We start from the raw sequence: 26,347 nt of genomic DNA, 5'->3' as shown, positions 1-26,347 counted from the left end.
ATTAGCCTATTTCACATCCAACCCAAATCAATTAGCCTATTTCACATCCAACCCAAATCAATTAGCCTATTTCACATCCCACCCAAATCAGTCATTTTGTGTCTAAAAGGCAGGAAGTAAAACAAAGAAGATCCAGTTTGCTGTTCTTCCGCTGCAGGGAAACATACAATTGATATACTTATATACTGCAACTCGCTCTTCACCGGGATCTCTGGCAAGAACATCCAGAAGCTGCAGTATATATTCAGAACAGCGCTGCCAGGATCCTGTTGAGAGTACGGAAACATGAACACATAACGCCAACTCTGTTCTCACTGCACTGGCTCCCTGTCTCCTTTAGGGTCCAACACAAAGTCCTGCTACTCACCCACAAATGCATAAATGGGCATGCCCCCCCCCCCCCTACCTACAAGAACTGATCACCTCACAAACCTCCAACCTCTCTCTCAGATCTGCCAACAACTTGCTCCTCCGGGTCCTCAGCACCAAGCTCCGCACCATGGGCGAGCGTGCCTTCTGCTCGGCTGCACCGCGCCTCTGGAACCTGGAACCTTTCAAACCACCTAAGAGCAGCACAGACTCTCGGCTCTTTTTAAGACAGGCCTAAAAACCCTTTTATTTAGGAAGGCTTACTCATGCTAACCTTTTAACTATTGTCAGTTGTACTGTCCGTTATGTTTTTAACGTTGTAGCACTCAGATTCTCTGTGAATGAAAAGTGCTGTATAAACAAAATGCATTATTATTATTATTTATATCAATGCAGGTTGTGTCATTTTTATATCGTGCTACTTCCTGCATTTTAGACACAAAATGGCTGATTGAGAGATGGAGAGCTTATCCCTGCAGCCTGCTTCCAGTGAGTCAAACTGTAATACTAAGAGAGGGCCAACAATATAAATGCAAATCTAAGAAATTGGAAGAATGACAAGTTGCTTCCATTGACTCTGCTAATGTGAATAACTAGAAATACCGCATCGCGGTTGTATGCCTCTGCCAAAAAGTCAAGTTGCAGTCTACAACAACGTCTGTCCAGGTCCAGACTCATACAAGCACAAATACTTTGATGCCCACGCCGGGACAGTGGTGTGGCCATGCAGCCTCATGGCACTTTAATCAATGTTTGGGGGTACCGCAACAACACGGCTAATCATTTTCAACATGGAAAATGGCCCTACCCCTACCCTAAATCAGCCACATGGCATGCGCCCAGCCAGTCCCCCTACCCGCCCCTCGAACCCAGACTCTCTGCAACCTTCCTATCCCGAGCTATGGCCCCTTTCCCCTATCCTCACCACGCCCCCTCCCACATCCCTCTAGCCACTCCCCCAACCAACCCCCCGAGCGCCCACTCTCTATGAACTTCCTATCCCTAGCTATGGCACCTTTTAACTCATTGAGTGCCAATGACGACTAGCATCGTCAATTCAAATACTAACGTAGAGTGCCAATGACGACTAAAGTTGTCAATTGCGTTTTTTGACGGTGGGACGTGGATCAAAGCCAGATGCATCTCCTGTAAAAATATGGGCGATGTCTAATGTGTATAAGCTATTTTACGGACCCATTAGGTGGCGACAGTGCTCTCCAGATTAGAGAAAGGTGAGGAAAAAACAGAAGAAGTCATGGGGAAACGGAAACCGCATCGGTATGCATCGATATGCATGAAGCATAACGTTAGCTGTGCCTGTGAACAGCAGCCAATCTGCTGCCACAATTGAGCCCCTCCGTCTCCGCTGCGATAGCCCCTCCACATGATTAGTTGCCGACACCAGCGTCTTTCTGAAAAGTTACATTATTCTCAGCTGGAAGCGCTGGGAGCCGGCGACAAAATCGGCGGGACGCTGTGAAAAAGCTGGGACTCGCCTGACACACGCAGCAGAGCGAGCAGAGCCACCAGAGACACTCCCACGGAGGAGGAGTTTGCAGTTGAGGGGGGTGGGGGTGCTGTTTTATTGAAGGAAATTACTGTTCAGATGTTTCAGGTCAGAAAATATTAGCTTCAGAGTCAGTGATTTGCTTGAAATGCTTCATTTCACAAAAGGCTCGTTATCTCAGCTTCTAGTTTGAAACGTCTGTTTTTGGTGTTTACATAGTAATATCACACAATATTCTGTGGGCCTCGAGAAATCACTGAAAACGCTCTGAAAGGGCTGGCACTGGGAGCATCCGTTTTCCAAAAGTGGCTGGCACTCAATGAGTTAACTAGCCCCGCCCCTTTCCCTCACCGCACCCCCTCCCAGCACCCACGCCCCCTAACGACCCCTCGAATGACCTTCCTATCCCTAGCTATAGACTTTTTTTTTCTTCCTTGATAGAACGGACAGACGTGAGGTCACAGTGACCTTGAACTTTGATTCCCTAAAGGAGTCCCTGAGATATCGCGTTAATGAGCAAAACTTGAAAACTTGCTTTGAAAAGGGCAGGCGCTTACAAAAAAATACCTCTAATTATCTAATCAAATTATTTTCTAGTCAGGCTTGGTTCTCTAACCATCTAAACTACCAGTGGTTGTGTGTTCCCTTTGGTCTCTACTAAACATGATGGTTGACATAAGATATTTTTGCATGCAGCAAAAATCAACAGGAACAGCCGAAGAGTGACCTAACTCAACCTGTGCATCATGTGACCTAACTCAACCTGTGCATCATGTGACCTAACTCAACCTGTGCATCATGTGACCTAACTCAACCTGTGCATCATGTGACCTAACTCAACATGTGCATCATGTGACCTAACTCAACATGTGCATCATGTGACCTAACTCAGCCTGTGCATCATGTGACCTAACTCAGCCTGTGCATCATGTGACCTAACTCAACATGTGCATCATGTGACCTAACTCAACCTGTGCATCATGTGCTTATAGAGAATGTGAGACAAATGGATGCCACACTGTCAGAGGAAGTATGCATGACTGACCGGTCATACCTTCTCCACAAGCCATGTTTCGACCAGCTAGACAGGATTTGGATTCACATCTCCAAGCTACATTGTTCAAATGTCTTTTCCTTACTATATGCATGCAGCCAGCTCCCCCCCGGGGAGGGAGAGGTTGGAAGAGCCCGCGAAGGCAGGTGCATTCAGGTGCCCCGATATGCTAATGTAGCATACTTTTCTTTGCCTGGAATTGTGAGGTTGTGTTTGTGTGTCTCAGACTGTCACTTAGTCTCATGCTTCACTTAAATTAGCCAGTGTCCCACTTTACAAAACAGTACAAACATGCCTACATGATGACACTGACAGTTACGTCCAATAAAACTGAATTCCTCTGGTTGAGCCAAAGAAAGAAAGGAAGAAAAAACACACAACACCTTCCAATAAACCAGGCCAGTGGCTGTCTTCACTGCTTTACCCCACTATGGTATCTATCTCCTGTGGGTCAGACAGACTTGCCCTTTTTCCCTCAGGGTCCTTGGTTGGCTGAATAGAGAGGCAAAGTGAACGTCACTTCCTGCTTCAGCGCTGTACCAGAGATTTTCTTCCGCAATTTATTTTCCCATAGACATTTCGTAAAATGCTTATAAAAAATGTTTTACTTAGAATTGGGAGAGACCATAGAACATTTCACTCTCACTCATCTCACTCTCAAAACTTAAAAAAACTTTAAACCCGCATTTTTTTAACGTTTTGGTCTGAGTTAAATGTTATGCCATATCTCCCGTTTCTAAACATATCTGAACCATTTGGTTTGAACAAGTAGAACTATTTTTATAAGCATTTTACGAAATGTCTATGGGAAAATAAATGGCGGATGAAAAGCTCTGGTGCAGAAGCAGGAAGTCCCGTTCCACTTTGGCTCTCTATGACACAGAAGCTCAGGCATACCTAGAGATGGGGCCACTGATGAGGCCTGGCTAGTTACACTACATACTTATAGTTACACTACATACTTATAGCCACTGATGAGGCCTGGCTAGTTACACTACATACTTATAGCCACTGATGAGGCCTGGCTAGTTACACTACATACTTATAGTTACACTACATACTTATAGCCACTGATGAGGCCTGGCTAGTTACACTACATACCGTACTTTCCGTACTATAAGGCGCACGTGAATATAAGCCGCAGCAGCTAAATTGAATGATGTGTACATATATAAGCCGCACTGGACTATAAGCCGCAGGTGTTTTAATGTTTAAAACTGGTCAGGAGGAGGCGTAGCGCCTGCCTGTAACAGAGATCTCTGTGTCTTATCAGCGGAGACCGTTTTGAGTCCTTACCCTCATCGTCGTAACACAGCCAGTTCTCCATCTTTTGAAGCATGATGTACAACGAGCTAGTTGTGTGGCTTAGCCTTTCAAAATGTTGCCGTTCATTTTTTAGAATGTAATACATAGAATTGGGAACGTTACATTCAATTTCATTCAGACTGTCTTTCTGGCTCAATCGCCGCCATTTTTCCCCCGGAGCGAGGGAGGGTGGGAGGAGGGAGGGTGTTTTACAGTAGTGGCTGAGAGAGCGTAGTGGCACAGTGCTCCAACATCATCCAATCAGGGTCTCGCTCTCGTAATGTCTGTCTGTCTTGCTCTCGTTCTGTCTCTCGTACCAAAATCCATAGATTTAGGAGGTCCCCTAGTGGCCGTTAGCTGTAAAAATCCATAGATTAGCCACACCGTTATATAAGCCGCAGGGCCGGAAAATGGGAAAAAAGCCGCGGCTTATACAGTCCGAAAATTACGGTACTTATAGCCACTCGGTCTGCCTGGCCTTGCTTCCCTGGGCCTCTTAATGTCCAGTGGGCTGGAACCAATGACCCACTTGGACATTTCCAACTTGTTTTCCTTTTTCTGTCTCAGCAATCAAGATGTGAACATGTTAATACAAAGAGACAAGCCCATAGAGGCTATGCACTCAAAAACACATGATTAACAATTCCAGCCTATAATGTGTCTTAAGTTCAGCCACCATTATGGCAAAATCCAGTGTTAAGAACTAAGACCTTCAGCCAACAAACAGGCATGTAAAGTGTCATGTTTCTGTGGGTCAACATGGTGGAGATCTCCAGCCCACACTCAGAAGACAGGCAGCTTTATCGCTGCCTTGGTGTCACTCGACATTCAGATGCCCCAAACCAGATTTAATCTGCAGAACAAAGCTCATTGCCAAATACCACAGCTTTGTCTGCACAAAGTCAGAAGTAAACTCTGGTGTCTGTGAGTGTGTACACAGCAGTCAACACACAGATAAAGTCTATACACTGAGCTGGAAGTAAACTGTTGGCAGAATGAGGAAGTTTCCAAAGTTTAAAAATTAAATTCCAATGAACAATGAAAGGAGGCAAAAAGAAATACAAGAAATGTTTCTCCTTGAAAAACAATGAAAAAGTCATAACAGGCAATCTCTCTCTCTCAGATTAACATCCCTTCCTGAGCCAAGGCCATCTGTGTGTCATGCCAAAAGCCTGGGCACAGAAAGAGAGATGTGGGGGAGAGAGACATCAGAGGGAGGGACAGTGAGAAAGACACAGACAGTGAGAGAGACATCAGAGGGAGGGAGAGTGAGAAACACACAGACAGTGAGAGAGACATCAGAGAGAGGGAGAGGGAGAAAGACAGACAGTGAGAGAGACATCAGAGGGAGGGAGAGGGAGAAAGACAGACAGTGTGAGAGAGAGAGAGAGAGAGAGAGATAATGAACACAGGACCAGATTAAAACATCCAGGCAAAAGCCACGTGACCACTGGAGGGAGGGAAACGGTGGAAAATCACAAAGTCATATCTCTGTCTCTCTGCCTTCCCAGTCCATTCCACCTCAGTTCACCAGGCAGAACAAAGATAGCATCGTCCACATGCACCACTGATGAGTAAATGTGCATAACATGGACATAGCAATCTTTGCCGTTCTGGTTGCCAGAATAAGTCCATCCTATGCTGTTGAACAAGTCATGTGTGGTGTGGCAGAGGGGAGTGAGTCTATATTATTGTCTGGGACAGTCAGTCTGTGTGGTGTGGCAGAGGGGAGTGAGTCTATATCAGTGTCTGGGACAGTCAGTCTGTGTGGTGTGGCAGAGGGGAGTGAGTCTATATCATTGTCTGGGACAGTCAGTCTGTGTGGTGTGGCAGAGGGGAGTGAGTCTATATTATTGTCTGGGACAGTCAGTCTGTGTGGTGTGGCAGAGGGGAGTGAGTCTATATCATTGTCTGGGACAGTCAGTCTGTGTGGTGTGACAGAGGGGAGTGAGTCTATATCAGTGTCTGGGACAGTCAGTCTGTGTGGTGTGGCAGAGGGGAGTGAGTCTATATCAGTGTCTGGGACAGTCAGTCTGTGTGGTGTGGCAGAGGGGAGTCAGTCTATATCATTGTCTGGGACAGTCAGTCTGTGTGGTGTGGCAGAGGGGAGTGAGTCTATATCAGTGTCTGGGACAGTCAGTCTGTGTGAGAGGCTACCAGGGTATTCTCTTCAAAATAAGAGCATTACACACAACAACATAAAACAAGCTGACAAATCTCACTGGGGCTACAAACTGTGATACTCTCATTAAGGAAGTCAATGAAACATGTTGACACATTGATAAAGAGCCTGGTGGCCAAGCTTAATACACCTACTCAGCTTTAGGATGTGTGCACACTTTACATCATCACACTTCACGCAGCATTCTCTAATACCGGGATAAATTAGTTAAGAAAAACAGAAATTGGTGATATTCCACTAATATGCATTTTTTTCAGGAAGTAAAAGTAAAGGGATTTTGATATTATTTTTTAATTCTTAGGCATTTATAAAAAAAAAATATATAAGGCATTTATAAGTCCTACATTAAGATACGGATGACTGGCTAACAAGGAGATTTTCCCCCAATTGTGTGACTATAATTAATATAATTATAATAATTACATACATTTTTGGATTTATAAATTATCCAATTTAAATAGATCTTGACTGACAAAACGCAACATCACTATGTTATTCAGTATAACATTTAAATTGTTATGGTCAACTATCTACACTCCTCACTAGTGTGAGACCATATGGCTAGTGTGAGACCATATTATATAAAAGGTATGATTAATCAACTTGAGCTCACGATAAGTAATTCTGATCGACTGAAGAAAGCCCCATGTGACCCGATCGACTTGGCCATTGAAGCAAAGTCTCAATCAATGGTTGTGATCTACTCTGGAAGCTGATGCAACAGAGGGCCGAGCCCTCTGATGTAACAATGATCAGGTCAGCACAGAATTTTGTTTATTCAACGGTTTTTATACCAGCTCAAAGCTACAAAACCTTAAGACAACAACAACAATGGCAAATATATGACCATGAGAAAATGACTATTGTATAAAGTCTTATTATTGACTGTCCACTAGGGGGAGTTTTGTGGTTGTGGTTAAGCGTCACATAGCTGAGGGAGATAATGAATTCTTCACCTGCACCCATTAGCTTGCATGACATCATCGTCCAAGTGAAGTCATCCTGTGTCTCTCAGGGCTATCCTTCCTGACACAAGCCAAGCATAATCACTCCCACAAGCCAAGCATACTCACTCCCACAAGCCAAGCATACTCACTCCCACAAGCCAAGCATACTCACTCCACAAGCCAAGCATACTCACTCCCACAAGCCAAGCATACTCACTCCCACAAGCCAAGCATACTCACTCCTAGCCAATATCACATCTTCAAAAGCCTTTCTGTGAGAGATGTGTCATTGTCTTGTGGTGCAGCAACAGACATAAATAACAGGGTCAATTATTTTCAATGTAACTAGCCTGCATTCCTTTACCCCTTAAGTCTGTAGGCTACTGACCCGGCATGTTTTCAGTAGCCTAAGCAAAGTATTGAGGCCACAGGGCCGCCACACGGTTCCCAGCAGGCTACAGCGAACTTCAGCTGCTTCCTGTCTGACTACCTCCTGTCGCACAGAGGGAGGGAGGCAGGGAGTTAGCACAGCACACATCCTGCAGACACGCTGGGACAGGGGGCACCCAAGCATCTCATGTACTGTCCAGTACAATGACTACTGTCTGTGACAACGTTGTCATCACACATGACATGATCAACTGGGCAAATGATTGGAGTTAAGATGAAGGGTAATCGATTCGAATGTTCGAAATTAAGTGAGATTTATGGCCAGGCGTCAAAGCCCTCACCGTAGGGCTATGCCATGTCTGGTGAGCTTTGCAGGCACAGGCGGCGTGCAGCTCCCGAAAAATGTGACTCACTCGACGCAGCTGATGTGAACAGTGGAGGTATACTAAAATGTAGAAGGGGAGAGAACAGGTGCTCGTGAAAGCTATTTGTAAGGCCACTCTGGAGTTACTTCCGGTGTTGTTGCTAACTTGCTATGCAACGCTGGGGGTACGAGGTTACACCCACTGACGCCAAACTCAATACAAAAACCTGACGTTTTACTGTTGTCTTTGCTTGTCACTACTAAGTGCGCCTGACTGCTATAACATGACTTTAGACCCGTCATGAATCAGTGGGGTATTTTGTAATATTCGGGCTAAAAACCGAAGCTCAGACCACATACGTGTCTTGTTTATTTACAAAATTCACATCACATTGTTTTGAATGGTGAGTTACCCCCAGTTCCGGGTCCTGTGCTGCCCCCTCTTTGCTCGCGTGACGTCAGAGGGATAGTGAAATCACACTATTTACTCGCCTGGCACCCACTGGTCAAGCTGACGTTTGAGTATGTACTGTATGTCTACTCAGTTTTAACCTGAATGGTTAAAGAGTAAGAGAATAAAAGGTCACCGTGACTCATGTATTCTATGAGGGGGCCAATCATGCTTACTGTAGTCCTCTTAAGCCTCCTGGGAGAGAGAGGGAGAGAGAGAGATAATCCCTACTGAAGTCTCTAAAGGACGGAAATAATGAGTTAATACCTTTGCACAGTCTAAGCTTGTGATTTTCCTGTGTCTGTGTAAAAGACAAGATAGACTCTCTCTTGTGGTGCACTTGCAAAACTGCTGATCTCTACTACAGTGCAGGCATGCGTATCCACCACGTCAATGGCTAATGCTTGTCAATCACTTTTCCTGTGTAAACCATTTAACATTTAGTAGGAAGCCTTTTGCAACTTGAAGCACTGCCTCATGGGAGTCCGTCTGATTGACAGCTCCCTGTAGACATCACCATTATACTGTCATGATGTGTGAACTGTGAACTTCCTGTCTCTGAGAGCAAAGAGAGGGCTTCCTGTGTCAGGCATTATTGCTCTGCTAACAGAAATCACTCTGTGAAAATCAAACTGTGTGTCTTCAATCACAGAGAAGAAAAGACTGGCAAAATATTAATATCACAAATTACTAGTTGTGAAAGTAGGCGCATAATTAAAAAAAAAAATTTATACTGCAGTGCCTGCCTTCCTCACCCATCTGTAAGCATAGCACCTAAGGGTGTTATGCGTCTTTTCTGACCTAATGCAGCACTAAGTGATGTGCAGCTGTTTTTCCTAGCCTAAAAACTGACACTATACGTTGGCGTCACAGAAATTGGGTTGTAAATCATCAAGTGGACAGTTATGGTACTGTACCTGCAGCTCACACCAGGCAACCTCCACCCAGGTCTCTGTATCCAGGCCCTTATAGACAGTCTTGAAGGACCCTCGCCCCAGCTCAATATCAAACTTGAGAAACCTTCCTCCTGGAGATGTGGAGACTGCTTTCATCTCGGCCTCCTCCTCGTTCTCCTCGCTTGCTGCTTTGATAACAGCGGTTTTACCACCATCACCACATGTAACATTCAATGAATCCCCACATTTCTCCTTCTCCTCATCAGCACTGGCGCTCTCCGTCGCACTGTCTTTTTGCCCGCCTTGACTTTCAGTGCTAGAACCCTCCTGCACCGTGGACCTAGTCCCCCGTGTCCTGTCAACTATTGTGCGCAGGTTTATATTTAGGATCTTACTCCTGTTATCACATTCTGGTGCTTCAAAAGCCTGCTCATCTGAGTCCGAGAACCACAGACTTCTCCTGATGAATCGCTGACGCACAATCAGCTGATAATTGGAGGGAGGGTATTCACTGGGGTCACTCCCACCTCTCACTCCTGTCGAGGAGTCCACACTATTGACGTTTCCGTCGCCGTTGGGGGTGTCGCACAAATTGATGTTGCCTTCACATTGAGAGTTAGGTACAGATGGACATTTCAGTTCCTGGGAGGCCTCAGAGTTTGAGGCATCCCCCGGTATCTCCATGGTGATTTAGAAGTTCAGTCACTTTGTGATTCCCAGGTGATATCTGCTACATGGCTAGACTTCCCAGCACTGAGGTTTGAGCTGAATACCTGCAGCGCCCACTCGGTGACGCAGTTTGCCAGCAAAGGGCCCGGATCAACAGTGAAGGCTGGGCGACATAGACGGCGTTTCATTCACAAGAGCTGAAAAAGAAATATAGCGAGTTAGAAAAAACAAAATCCAATAACTCCCTGGTTTGCAAGGTACTGAACATGTAACGTTGAAGATATGTGTTGGGGTAATGCATGGCCGTTGTAACAGAGTGCAAGTTAGTTCCCCCGTGTCATGAAAAGCAAGCGGATGAGACAACAACAAGCCCACGAGTGTAAAGAACAGATTAGCAGGAAGCATCACCAGGTGCATCATGACAAACTGACACGCTGGCGCGAGCGACATTAGCCCAATTCTGACATAACGTTTGCTAGCTAACGTTTATACCACCTCATTTATTTAGCTGCTACACATTAACGTTACATCTAGTGAGCAACATAGGGAAAGGGAGACATGACTTACCAAATTAAACCGGCCAAACAACCTGGCTGAAGTCGGGCCAGCACACCAGGGCCAGTAACGTTACGTTAGTAGGAAAACCTCGCTAACGTTATTAGCTGACAGTCCACGACAAAAGGCGGACTTTCAAACGCACCAATACATCCTCGTTTTCATGGACAATATCCAGGGACAACGACGCACAACTTCGGGTTCAATTCGCTCTCGGTTACGCTAACTACACACAGAGCCCACCACCATGACGAGAAAAATGTTGGCGAATATGTGATTTATCTCCTTCCAGGTCCTGGCGCGGCTCATCCCTCTCCTCGGTGTGATCAAAAGAAGCGAGCGCGAGACGATGGTGCCGAGTCGTGTCAATGGTGAGTCGCTTTTGAAGCGTGTTGAGAAGCAGCAGACCGCACCATTCAGTTTGTCCTGTCGTCCCCTCCGCAAAGAATTGACGTGGACAACTGTTTCACTCGTCACCGTCTGTCCACGCTCGGTTTAATATGCTGCCAGTGGACGGTGAGTGTTTCCCATTCAGCCAAGCCTGGTTCCACGCCCCTGGTAACGAGTGGAGGACACCCAATCAAACAGCACGCTGCGTGACAGCCTGGAGAGCCACGAGCGCATGCTGCGCCGCTGTGCATCATTCAGCAAAGCTTAAACATATTCAAGACTCAAAACAGCAGTCGAGAATTTGTGTAACTAAAAAGCAAAGCGGTCAAAAGGTAACGTTACACAATCCAGTGTTGTCGCTTATAAAAAATGTCTCTCACGCCCTCGCAGCCTCCTCCAATCCTCTATCTCTGTTTCTCTGTAGAGAATATGATATATCTTCTTATATAAAAAGTGGACTCTGTTTCGTAAGTGGGCTCTGTTTCTATTTTTGTCCCACTGATGATGTCACAATGTCTATGACATCAATCATCAGTGATGTCATCAGTGACATAATTATTGCAAAAAAATCATCTTATGACACTTATGACATCACTGATGATGTCATAGGCATTGGGACATAATCAGTGATGTCATAGGCATTGGGACATCATCAGTGACAGTGATGTCATCAGTGATGCAAAGTTGGGCAAATGCGCGCTGCGGCTCCGCATTCCAATAGAGCAGGCGAGGCCACTCAGCAGCCGAGCTGCGGGCGAGGCCGAGCTGCATGCGGGCGAGCCTAGGGTTTCCCTAATATATATATATATATATATATATATATATATATATACATACATATACATATATATATATATATATATATATATATATATATATACATATACATATATATATGTGTGTGTGTGTGTGTGTGTGTGTGTGTGTGTGTGTGTGTGTGTGTGTGTGTGTGTGTGTGTGTGTGCGCGCGTGTGTGTGTATGTATGTATATGTATGTATATGTATGTATATATATGTATATATATATATATATATATATATATATATATATATATATATATATATATATATATATATATATATAATGTCACCCTAATAGAACAACTCTATGTCTACTGTACTAACTATGTCATAGGCTGGGTGTTGCATGCAGGATGCAGCCCCACTTCCCTAAGCACCTACCACGGATCTAGACTGCGACTACTATTCTCGGAGCTCTAATTGATGGGGACATGATGGACAGGAGTGTCAGCAGAGGAAGTGGGACCGAGGTAAGACATCTGAGGATCTTTCTTCATAAGGGGAACAAGTGAATGCCATAGTCAGCCATCATAGGCTACTATTACAATAGGACACTATTGTTGCAGCACACCGGTAATGTTAATGACAGGGTCTTAAACTATCTTGCCATAGGCTACTGCGAAAAATAGGCTATTTCACACATTGTACAGAATAGCCAACGCTAGATGTTTCAATTTACAGGCTGCAAAATGTATTTAGTTTGAGATGAAATTCATTCTAAATTTAGTTTGGGCTCTGGAAATAATTTTCTTTCTTTAGGCTGTTGATAATCTGCAAGTGTAGCATATTCCAAAATTATATTTCAAGCACTCAGACAAACTACATTTTGAATGAATGTGAGTCCATACAAAATATTTGTTGGCCATTTTTTGTATATCTTAAAACGTGTCTCAATTCAGAATGTAAAATGTGAATAGCCTACTGCTTGTAGTTTGCACAACGAAAGGGGAGTAACTAATTTGGGCAATATTTTGATGCCTTACAAGCTTATCAAATGGTTTCTTACAATTGTAGACATGTAGATACAGTATACCTGCAAAGGAGAATGGGGGGAATAGAGTGATATGAGATAGTGATGATATCCAGTGACATGGTTTCTGAATTTTCATGCCATCTTCTACATATCATGCATAAATTAGGGCAAACAATGTGCAAATTTCAGGAAACTAAAAACTAGGCTAAGTAGGTAGCCTAGATACATTGCATGTCCACAGAGAAAGTGAATTAAAACAGTCCAGAGAGAGATCCTTATCCCTGTGCAGGCATGCCTGCTCGGGGTTGGGTCAGATGACAGTCTGGTTCTGGTGGAAGAAAGTATTGTTGGTACCTGAGTGACCTCATGAATAATGAATGATCCCCTTTGTTTCTAATTCACCGACAAGAGAAAACACACACACACACACACGCACGCACGCACGCACACACACACACACACACACACACACACACACACACACACACACACACACACACACACATACACACACACACACACTTAACATAATGTCACCCTTCATTCCGCAGCCGTTTGAATTGCTGAATTAACTGTTAACTTGATGGAGTGTTTCTTGTATTTGATGCGGTGGTTAAAGTTGCCATTTTCCAAGTTATTACAATATGGGCCCAGTTCAGCATCCAATATGCTGCATCCATCTTTACAGGGCAAGCGAATGGGCGTTTACTGAGCCATCTCTACAGTCACTGTCCTAATGGCTCCATTTAATTTCAGATAGATGTGTATGTGTGTGAGAGAGAGAGGGCAGAGAGAGTGGAGAGAGAGAGAGAGAGAGAGAGAGCGATGGACCTTGGCAGCCAGAGACATTTCCCTGTGACTGTCAGAGCTCAGCCAACAGAAACATAATGGAATATCGTTACGCTCGATAAAATGAGCAATCGGTGTCATTTACAATGTGTCTCCCAACAGCACGAGTCAATACAATGTGTCTCCCAACAGCACGAGTCAATACAATGTGTCTCCCAACAGCACGAGTCAATACCATATATAGGAATCAACCCATGGGTGTTTTGTGGACAGCAGACTTTTAATGCAGGGGGGCGGCTGTAGCTCAGGAGGTAGAGCGGGTAGTCCACTAATCGCTTTGGATGAAAGAGGTCGGTGGTTTGATTCCCGCCTCCTCCAGTCTGCATGTCGAAGTGCCCTTGGGCAGGATACTGAACCCCAAATTGCTCCTGATGGTGTGCCAGCACCCTGCGTGGTAGCCTGCCGCCATCGGTGTATGAATGGGTGAATGTACCTACTGATGGTAAAGCGCTTTGGATAAAAGCGCTATATAAATGCAGGCCATTTACCATTTACCATTTACCATTTACCATTTACCATTTACCATTTACCATGCAGACTTTCCATAGGTTTCCAATTCCTCTGTTGGCACATTTATTCTCAGTTTGTCTTTTTCTTCCCCTCTGATTATCACCAGCCGTCACACTGCGACTGGAACGAGCAACTGTTTCACTCCACCGAGGGGAGTCCAGAGCAGAGATCCAACATCATCCATCCAGCGTGCCGTGAGAAAGCTCTGTTTGCATTGATCCATCCAGCGTGCCGTGAGAAAGCTCTGTTTGCATTGCAGCGTGTGTAGGGGCTGTGAAAAAACTAAAAGCCCAACAGAGAATCATGGAAATTAGATTTACAGTCGGGTCGATCCGCCAACTGGAAGGGAGCCAGTTTGAGGTGAACGAGAGAAGGAGGCTGTTGATGGCACTTGATGGATGGAGAGCAAAGAAGTGCTGATGCACGAAGAAGAGAGGAGACCAAACACACACACCCAGTTTTTAGAGGCAGTTTGCTTGTTCATCATCATACACCATCCAGGAACTAGACAATACATGATGCTGCAGTATCCCGCCATGCTGTGTATGCCTTGCATTGTTGCTGCAAAGATATGTCTACACAGTGTCTTGATACAGAACGAACTGGAAAGAAGTTAGTCATCATGGCCTACGCCCACAGTAAAGTGACGTAGCAGTAATTCAGCACGGCTAACACACTGCCTCACTGTGATCGATGGCCACTACACCGTGATGATGATGTGGAGGGAAGCTGAGGATTGGGTGAGCGTTCGATGAGAAGTTCAATGGGTTCATTTCTCTTGCTCGGAGACTAGAAGTTCAATGGGTTCATTTCTCTTGCTGCCAAAAATGTAGCCGCGGCATTAGAATACCCCATTGAAAAAAAGTGCTGATACATTGGTTAGATGAAGTTTTAGGTTTGGATCCAATCTAGCTGAGTAGACCGTTAGAGCTCAGCGAGCAGAAATCAGTGTCTGTAGCTAGCAGTGGGGCAGGGTCTTGCAGATCAAAGCAGGTGGTCTCCCCGTGGTGCTTGCAGGGAAGTTATTTATGAGGGCATCGCTGCTGTCTGCACCGATGGGGCTGCAGTGAGAACGCTTCATTCACACCTGAGTGAAAGGCTGCTGGGTTGCTGAGAAGGAGGGCTGACACAGACACCCTGGGGTTTCTTTGAACCACCACGCTCACCCACATAGGAAAGAACAAGTGACAGTCAAAATTATCCCTAACCTAATTCAGGGGATATAAGGATGTTAGATAGTGTTAGCTACTGTTATATCTACTAGCTACTGCTATATCTATCTTGAGAGCCCACAGTCTTGAGAGCCCACAGTCAAGGCCTGAGAGGCAATAGACTTAAAACAAACTTCCTCTATTGCTTCCACTCTCTTCCCTTCCGACACCCTCTCACCACTCTCTTCAGGGGGTCCCATGAGTCTATTTCAGATCAGGAATGCACTTTGAATAATTCATCACAAAAATAAGCATTGAACACTAGGACCAGTGGAGAGCAGTTGACTTTTAATGAGAACCTTTGGTTTTTAGGTTGGGTCAAAAACAACAATGGATCTGTTCGTAGTGGCTGGGTGATTGACGAGCGAGCTGTAACTCAAACGGGAAAATAAAAGTCAGCGCAAAAATGCAAATGTGGGCTGAATTATTTTTGTTCTTTCAATTTTAAGTTATTCAAATGAAGGCCTGAATCAGATGTATCCTGTAATTTGGGATTTCAAGTGTGTAGATTTCTTTTGATTTTGTTTTCACTCATGGCTGGATATTACTATGCTGTAGCCCAGTGGTGTCCAAACTCTTTTTGAATGGGGGCCAGATTAGATAATATGATGATACCGGGGTGCCAGCTGCTTCTCGCATCATATGGGTTATTTAAAAAAATCACAAACAATGCAATTGTACTCGAAGGATTTTGTCTACCACCTGAAAACATGAGTTCTGCCTGTGATTAACCAACACTGTGTGGAGGGCCACATATATTATGTTTTAACATGAGTTCTGCCTGTGATTAACCAACACTGTGTGGAGGGCCACATATATTATGTTTTGAGAGACAAGCCGAGGGCCACTTAAAATTGGTCCACAGGCCGCAATTGGCCCCCCGGGCGGGACTTTTGGACATGCCTGCTGTAGCCCATATTCACAAAGACACGGCTCCTCTGCTGTGATGTAAATCCAGCCATATGACATCAGTAGTGGTGGACGACAGCATGACTCATCTTGAGTATAGGCTAATAGCTTGGGTTAGCCTCACTCTGGGTAGGTAGCCTCTATGTGTTTGTCCGGTTTATTTATCACTAAAAGAGAATTGGGAAGTCAAGAAAGAGAACTCCATTGTCTCCATTGAATTGTGGACAAATTGTGGACAAAAATGCATGTGCTGTGTTCTTGGACACACTGGCTGCACTTTTTAAGGACAGGCCATTCAAACCTGTGATCTCACAACAGCCATTCTCTGACTGAGGTCTGTTGACAGGGCGATAAAGGGCTGTCTTTGAAAAGCCATGTGTTCAGTGTTTGAGAGCAGAATGGCTGACCGCGACACATCGTGACCGTTTGGAGCACAAGTCACTGTCACAAGGCCACTGACTATACCATGATGTTTATACCATGATGTTCCATTGGCTTTCTGGTGGAATGTAGGGAAACATGTTGTTTATTTGAGTTGTTTATTCCTTGTCATGAGTTGTTTTGTGCGGCATTGTGGCTCCCGACTGAAAAGGGGGATGGAGAAAGCTCAGGAAGACATGTTCTGAAGCTGTTGTTCGCTTGCCTCTGCCATGTTCACCGCCTCGCATAATGACATGTCAAACGATAAGCCAAAATGAGCAATTTGCCAAGTGACACATGCAACCCGTGTGCTATTAAAGGCAATGGCGTATTAAGAGAACAGCTTGTCAGGTAATTATCTCACGGGGTTGAAACAACTCATCAACATCATTATTGCAGCCAGACCACCAACACTACACGCCCCTACCTCAACCTCCTACACACACAATACAGTATACACACCATCACCACACTTACTTTCAGTACTACTTTACATCAACTACACACCATGCCAACTGATTGCGGTACATTTCCTAAGCATGGTAATTCAGCTGTACCCGGTAGCAAATTAAAGGGTGCTGCTCTCTCCTCTCTCCACAAACACATCTTTCAAGTGTTCCCGCCCCCCCCCCCCCTTGTCTCTATTCCTGGAGTGGAGGCAAGATGGTCCATATACCAGCTCTGTGGTTCAGTTCATCTCTCACTTTAAACGTCTGCTCTCTCCGCAGCTGCCGGGTTAAAAGGCCGGGTGAGTGTAAAAAAGTTAGACCACAACGTTGAGGGAGAACATCGACGAAAGCCGCTGATCATTTCATGTGAGCAGCAGAGAGGATTGGCACCATCAGCAAAGTCTTTGCGGACACTATCAGTAGGTTACATGACCTGCACAGCATTACTCACTATCAGTAGGTTACATGACCTGCACAGCATTACTCACTATCAGTAGGCTTACATGACCTGCACAGCATTACTCACTATCAGTAGGCTTACATGATCTGCACAGCATTACTCACTATCAGTAGGCTTACATGACCTGCACAGCATTACTCACTATCAGTAGGCTTACATGACCTGCACAGCATTACTCACTATCAGTAGGCTTACATGACCCGCACAGCATTACTCACTATCAGTAGGTTACATGACCTGCACAGCATTACTCACTATCAGTAGGCTTACATGACCCGCACAGCATTACTCACTATCAGTAGGTTACATGACCCGCACAGCATTACTCACTATCAGTAGGCTTACATGTCCTGCACAGCATTACTCACTATCAGTAGGTTACATGACCCGCACAGCATTACTCACTATCAGTAGGTTACATGACCCGCACAGCATTACTCACTATCAGTAGACTTACATGACCTGCACAGCATTACTCACTAGTAGGTTACATGACCTGCACAGCATTACTCACTATCAGTAGGTTACATGACCTGCACAGCATTACTCACTATCAGTAGGCTTACATGACCCGCACAGCATCACTCACTATCAGTAGGCTTACATGACCTGCACAGCATTACTCACTATCAGTAGGCTTACATGACCTGCACAACATTACTCACTATCAGTAGGTTACATGACCTGCACAGCATTACTCACTATCAGTAGGTTACATGACCCGCACAGCATCACTCACTATCAGTAGGCTTACATGACCTGCACAACATTACTCACTATCAGTAGGCTTACATGACCTGCACAACATTACTCACTATCAGTAGGTTACATGACCTGCACAGCATTACTCACTATCAGTAGGCTTACATGACCTGCACAGCGTTACTCACTATCAGTAGGCTTACATGACCTGCACAGCATTACTCACTATCAGTAGGTTACATGACCTGCACAGCATTACTCACTATCAGTAGGCTTACATGACCTGCACAGCATTACTCACTATCAGTAGGTTACATGACCTGCACAGCATTACTCACTATCAGTAGGTTACATGACCTGCACAGCATTACTCACTATCAGTAGGTTACATGACCTGCACAGCATTACTCACTATCAGTAGGTTACATGACCTGCACAGCATCACTCACTATCAGTAGGCTTACATGACCTGCACAGCATCACTCACTATCAGTAGGCTTACATGACCTGCACAGCATTACTCACTATCAGTAGGCTTACATGACCCGCACAGCATTACTCACTATCAGTAGGTTACATGACCCGCACAGCATTACTCACTATCAGTAGGTTACATGACCCGCACAGCATTACTCACTATCAGTAGGTTACATGACCCGCACAGCATTACTCACTATCAGTAGACTTACATGACCCGCACAGCATTACTCACTATCAGTAGGTTACATGACCCGCACAGCATTACTCACTATCAGTAGGTTACATGACCTGCACAGCATTACTCACTATCAGTAGGCTTACATGACCTGCACAGCATTACTCACTATCAGTAGGCTTACATGACCTGCACAACATTACTCACTATCAGTAGGTTACATGACCTGCACAGCATTACTCACTATCAGTAGGCTTACATGACCTGCACAGCGTTACTCACTATCAGTAGGCTTACATGACCTGCACAGCATTACTCACTATCAGTAGGTTACATGACCTGCACAGCATTACTCACTATCAGTAGGCTTACATGACCTGCACAGCATTACTCACTATCAGTAGGTTACATGACCTGCACAGCATTACTCACTATCAGTAGGTTACATGACCTGCACAGCATTACTCACTATCAGTAGGTTACATGACCTGCACAGCATTACTCACTATCAGTAGGTTACATGACCTGCACAGCATCACTCACTATCAGTAGGCTTACATGACCTGCACAGCATCACTCACTATCAGTAGGCTTACATGACCTGCACAGCATCACTCACTATCAGTAGGTTACATGACCTGCACAGCATTACTCACTATCAGTAGGCTTACATGACCTGCACAGCATTACTCACTAGTAGGTTACATGACCTGCACAGCATTACTCACTATCAGTAGGTTACATGACCTGCACAGCATTACTCACTATCAGTAGGCTTACATGACCCGCACAGCATCACTCACTATCAGTAGGCTTACATGACCTGCACAGCATTACTCACTATCAGTAGGCTTACATGACCTGCACAGCATTACTCACTATCAGTAGACTTACATGACCTGCACAGCATTACTCACTATCAGTAGGCTTACATGACCTGCACAGCATTACTCACTATCAGTAGACTTACATGACCTGCACAGCATTACTCACTATCAGTAGACTTACATGACCTGCACAGCATTACTCACTATCAGTAGGTTACATGACCTGCACAGCATTACTCACTATCAGTAGGCTTACATGACCTGCACAGCATTACTCACTATCAGTAGGTTACATGACCTGCACAGCATTACTCACTATCAGTAGGTTACATGACCTGCACAGCATTACTCACTATCAGTAGGCTTACATGACCTGCACAGCATTACTCACTATCAGTAGGCTTACATGACCCGCACAGCATTACTCACTATCAGTAGGTTACATGACCCGCACAGCATTACTCACTATCAGTAGGTTACATGACCTGCACAGCATTACTCACTATCAGTAGGCTTACATGACCTGCACAGCATTACTCACTATCAGTAGGCTTACATGACCCGCACAGCATTACTCACTATCAGTAGGCTTACATGACCTGCACAGCATTACTCACTATCAGTAGGTTACATGACCTGCACAGCATTACTCACTATCAGTAGACTTACATGAACTGCACAGCATTACTCACTATCAGTAGGCTTACATGACCCGCACAGCATTACTCACTATCAGTAGACTTACATGACCTGCACAGCATTACTCACTATCAGTAGGCTTACATGACCTGCACAGCATTACTCACTATCAGTAGGCTTACATGACCTGCACAGCATTACTCACTATCAGTAGGGTTACATGACCTGCACAGCATTACTCACTATCAGTAGGCTTACATGACCTGCACAGCATTACTCACTATCAGTAGGTTACATGACCCGCACAGCATTACTCACTATCAGTAGGTTACATGACCTGCACAGCATTACTCACTATCAGTAGGCTTACATGACCTGCACAGCATTACTCACTATCAGTAGGCTTACATGACCTGCACAGCATTACTCACTATCAGTAGGCTTACATGACCTGCACAGCATTACTCACTATCAGTAGGCTTACATGACCTGCACAGCATTACTCACTATCAGTAGGCTTACATGACCTGCACAGCATTACTCACTATCAGTAGGCTTACATGACCTGCACAGCATTACTCACTATCAGTAGGCTTACATGACCCGCACAGCATTACTCACTATCAGTAGGCTTACATGACCTGCACAGCATTACTCACTATCAGTAGGCTTACATGACCTGCACAGCATTACTCACTATCAGTAGGCTTACATGACCTGCACAGCATTACTCACTATCAGTAGGCTTACATGACCTGCACAGCATTACTCACTATCAGTAGGCTTACATGACCTGCACAGCATTACTCACTATCAGTAGACTTACATGACCTGCACAGCATTACTCACTATCAGTAGGCTTACATGACCTGCACAGCATTACTCACTATCAGTAGGCTTATGTTTACAAACACATTTGATTTGGAACGTGAACACAGTGGCATGATGGGGTGAAGAGAGTGCAGGAAACACATGAGCTCATAGCTGGTAGAATGATGTGCACTTAGCATAGCAAGTGAGGAAGTGACTGTGCATGCTGCATACTCTATAAGGCTTCATATGAGAGGAAGTGACTGTACATGCTGCATACTCTATAAGGCTTCATATGAGACGTGCTTAATGAAGTGACTGTGCATGCTGCATACTCTATAAGGCTTCATATGAGACGTGCTTAATGTGACTGTGCATGCTGCATACTCTATAAGGCTTCATATGAGACGTGCTTAATGAAGTGACTGTACATGCTGCATACTCTATAAGGCTTCATATGAGACGTGCTTAATGAAGTGACTGTACATGCTGCATACTCTATAAGGCTTCATATGAGACGTGCTTAATGAAGTGACTGTGCATGCTGCATACTCTATAAGGCTTCATATGAGACGTGCTTAATGAAGTGACTGTGCATGCTGCATACTCTATAAGGCTTCATATGAGACGTGCTTAATGAAGTGACTGTGCATGCTGCATACTCTATAAGGCTTCATATGAGACGTGCTTAATGAAGTGACTGTACATGCTGCATACTCTATAAGGCTTCATATGAGACGTGCTTAATGAAGTGACTGTACATGCTGCATACTCTATAAGGCTTCATATGAGACGTGCTTAATGAAGTGACTGTGCATGCTGCATACTCTATAAGGCTTCATATGAGACGTGCTTAATGAAGTGACTGTGCATGCTGCATACTCTATAAGGCTTCATATGAGACGTGCTTAATGAAGTGACTGTGCATGCTGCATACTCTATAAGGCTTCATATGAGACGTGCTTAATGAAGTGACTGTGCATGCTGCATACTCTATAAGGCTTCATATGAGACGTGCTTAATGAAGTGACTGTGCATGCTGCATACTCTATAAGGCTTCATATGAGACGTGCTTAATGAAGTGACTGTGCATGCTGCATACTCTATAAGGCTTCATATGAGACGTGCTTAATGAAGTGACTGTGCATGCTGCATACTCTATAAGGCTTCATATGAGACGTGCTTAATGAAGTGACTGTGCATGCTGCATACTCTATAAGGCTTCATATGAGACGTGCTTAATGAAGTGACTGTGCATGCTGCATACTCTATAAGGCTTCATATGAGACGTGCTTAATGAAGTGACTGTGCATGCTGCATACTCTATAAGGCTTCATATGAGACGTGCTTAATGAAGTGACTGTGCATGCTGCATACTCTATAAGGCTTCATATGAGACGTGCTTAATGAAGTGACTGTGCATGCTGCATACTCTATAAGGCTTCATATGAGACGTGCTTAATGAAGTGACTGTGCATGCTGCATACTCTATAAGGCTTCATATGAGACGTGCTTAATGGAACGCCTACACGGATGTCCATGTTCACCATGTGCTAATGGGAGTGATAGTGTGTCATCGTCTCTTCGCCCAACTAATGGATCTGTTGTCAGAGGTCAGAGGTCATTCTTCCATAATGGCTGGGTGTTGTGCTAATGAGGCTAGCATGATAACCATAGACTCATCATTAATGTACAGGAAAGCACGACGTTAATGTTAGCCACAACAACAGGTTGTCTTGTCTCTCAAGGGGACAACAAAATATAGCATACATTACTGTCTTACGTCCATTGATAAAGACTTCCAAGAATTTTCTCATAGCCATACATGGTGAGTTTCTGTCTCCTCATGTCCCTGTAGGACCCGCCTCCAGATGTCTCATAGCCATACATAGTGAGTTTCTGTCTCCTCATGTCCCTGTAGGACCCGCCTCCAGATGTCTCATAGCCATACATGGTGAGTTTCTGTCTCCTCATGTCCCTATAGGACCCGCCTCCAGATGTCTGGCATGACGGGCCGTCCCCCCTGAACATGAACCACTATGCCAATAAGAAGAGTGCAGCTGAGAGCATGTTGGACGTGGCTCTGCTCATGGCCAACGCCTCCCAGCTGAAGGCAGTGCTGGACCAGGGCTCCGACTTCTACCTCTTCATCCCCATCACCACCCTCATCACCATGTCCCTGTGTCTGCAGGTCACTGTCGGGGTGCTGCTCATCTTCATAGGTGAGCCAAATGACAGCGTCTGCTGTGTTTTGCATATTATGTACCAACCAGCGGTAGCAAACCAGAGGTGCCTTTGTTTGTGGTCTGGCAAGCTTCACGTCTTTCAACCTCCTTTTTCCTTTGTCTTTCCTTTCTTTGTCTTTCATCTTCTTCACCCTGTCCCTTATTAATACACACCCCCATCATCAGCACCACTGTCAAGTCCACTGTCTCCTGACAAACAACCGTAACCATAGCAACCCCACCTGCCATCAGGGCAGAGTTCACTGTGATTTATTGCTGCTGTCAGCGTTTGTGGGAGGTAGGTTTAGTTGTGTGTTGCCGTGTGTGTGAGAGCATGTGTAGCCATGTCTATGAAGGTCTTGCAGTGTTAAAAAAAAAATCAAAGGGGTGGCGGGCGGCAAGGAAGCCCCTAATTCAAATGAAAAAGTGCCATCTATTCCCACAGCAATGATTTCAAAGATGTCTGCATTGAACACATGGGAGCATCTGTGGTGGACAAAACAGGAAGATGGGCTCGGATGCTGAATGTCAATATCTTGACTGTAATTAATTTCCCTCCGACAGACAAACTGACCAGTAGGTCATTGAACTTTAGCCGGGTCATTAAGTGCTTTAACTCATCTCAGCTCCAACAGGAGTAACGTTATGTCAGCATCCTCTCTGTGTTTGAGAAGGAACTACTGTATCTATAAAGTATCAATATCCAGTTTTCCATCATACATGATCATGTATCACACACACACACACACATGATCATACATGATACATACATGATCATGTATCACACACATTATCCCACGCAGAGAGAGTAACTGTTCACATTTAGAACCAAACAGATTAAGCAATCCTTAACATCCTTAAAATAATCAATAATGTATGACTGTTAAGTATTGTTAAGCCCGCTATGATTGTTTGGTTTAGTTTCATCCCTAGAAACTGCTGTAATTAATTACTTGAGCCTCTCTTTCTGTATATTTCCAACATGGCTTGTCTTGAAATGGAACTACAATAGAGAGATGTCAATTTTGTTCAATTATATATTCAAAAGATTATAAAGATTTACACAAGGACCGTGTGTCAGAAAGAAGGTCAGTCAGCATGTGAGAGTCACACATTTGTTCACACTTGCCCCCTCTGACCCTCGCCCCTCCCCCAAATCCTCTGACCCCCCCCCCCCCCCCCCCCCCCCAACAGCCCAGTCCCCCCCCCCCACCCCCAGCTCTGGCTCTGTAATGGAGCCAGTAGTGCGTAATGTGAATGGCCTACATACCACCCCCCTAAACACACACACACACACACACACACACACACACACACACACACACACACACACACACACACACACACACACACACACACACACACACACACACACACACACACACACACACACACCACCCACCCACCCCAGGTCAGATACACTGAGCCAGGCACAAAGGCGGGGGTCCTTACACCGTTTAACCTCTGGTTAAACTGCCACAAGCAAACAAACACACACACACACACACACACACACACACACACACACACACACACACACACACACACACACACACACTTAGTTGCTAACTTGCTATGTCATTATGAAAACATCATTTTCTGTGTAGGTCACCGTTATAAACATGGCCTTGAGTAGAAGCTCACTGAAGCAATGTTATTGTGTCAAATATAAGTTTGTTCTCACTGTGTTCCTCTTGCTGTGCACTTTGAGTCAGATGCTTTATTGTCTCAAAAGAACAAAGAAATGATTTATCTGCCAGTCTTACATTATTAAATCTACTAATGATCGATTATGGCTTCAGAATAACAAGGATGCCTTCCTGATAGTTGCTGGAGTTTGGATGGGTAGTAAAGTAACGGTATATTGCTTTAACCTCACGTGGCCTTATCACACATACACATTTGATAAAACATTTGATAGATTTATGGTTGTCCGTAAACCGGCTTAAGACCCAGACTAGTATAGCCGAGACTGTTGACAGTAGATTTGACTTTCATCCAGTCTGTGTGTTATCGTGTATTTCTTATTTGTGTCCCCAGTTCGGTGGAACCTGAATGATGAGCAGAAGCATTGGAGGCTGAACATTATGGAAAACGTAGCCACAGGCCTGGTGTTTATCATAGTGGTCGTCAATATCTTCATCACTGCCTTGGGAGTCCAGAGGCCCAACCACGGCGGCTGAGCCGGTCCAAAACAGACTCAGGTATTCTCCATATCGTTACCTGTTTAATCATCACTAACATACTTCATTTTCTCTCGTAGCCTCTCTGTCTGTCTTTCTCTCCCTCTCTCCACAAACATGTCTTTTTCCTCCTATTCTTTTTCGCCATTTTGCTCCTATAACATTCATGCAGTCAGCATGTTTTGAGCGTCCTCATCTCCTGACCGTAACACAGTCCAGACCGTAACCTGACCCACAAACACAGTGACCTTTCCAAGCCCCCGGAGAAACTTCCACCAGTGAACAACACGTCAAAAATTCCAACTCCCATTCATTTAGCAGAAGATCATTGTCCTCCACCACTGCAGGGATGGAGAGAACGAGAGAGAAACGGTGCTCGCGACAAAGGGGTCTGGTATGTAAACAACACAGCGCTTATCCCTCGAGAGGACAAACAGGAAAGCAGAGACATGTCACATGTCCATTGTCACCGGTCGGGGACATGTGACCTCATCTGTCTGTCTCCTTCCCTGGCCCTGAGTGACCCCCAGCATGGGCCAGACAGACATGCACACCCACACACACACACACACACGCATCAACACACGCCCACCCATGCGCGCAGACACGACGCAGTCGCAGATACACACACTTTTCAATTTTTAA

General features: G+C 44.9%; 2 protein-coding genes across 2 annotated transcripts in view; one reads left to right on the top strand and one right to left on the bottom strand.

Annotated features, from left to right (window-relative positions):
- Positions 1–10,149, bottom strand: part of LOC310778790 (serine/threonine-protein kinase WNK2) — a gene marked incomplete at both ends in the record, with an annotated part of 86,008 nt that extends 75,859 nt beyond the window's left edge. The window contains one exon of the mRNA XM_083639236.1: positions 9,487–10,149. Coding sequence (XP_083495362.1) covers positions 9,487–10,149 — 663 coding nt within the window. The remainder of the gene's footprint in view (positions 1–9,486) is intronic.
- Positions 10,150–12,311: 2,162 nt separating this feature from the next.
- On the top strand, positions 12,312–25,702 carry LOC310778789 (ninjurin-1; the record flags this gene model as incomplete). Its single annotated transcript, XM_083639235.1, has 3 exons — positions 12,312–12,350; positions 23,279–23,516; positions 25,560–25,702. 3 exons carry the CDS (start codon positions 12,312–12,314, stop codon positions 25,700–25,702), a joined length of 420 nt encoding a protein of 139 aa, XP_083495361.1.
- Between the last annotated feature and the right edge of the window lie 645 nt (positions 25,703–26,347).

Source organism: Poromitra crassiceps (assembly GCF_964638095.1).
Source record: "Poromitra crassiceps genome assembly, chromosome: 6".
NCBI classification, from domain to species: Eukaryota; Metazoa; Chordata; class Actinopteri; order Beryciformes; family Melamphaidae; genus Poromitra; species Poromitra crassiceps.
This window is presented reverse-complemented; position numbering and strand designations above follow the sequence as displayed.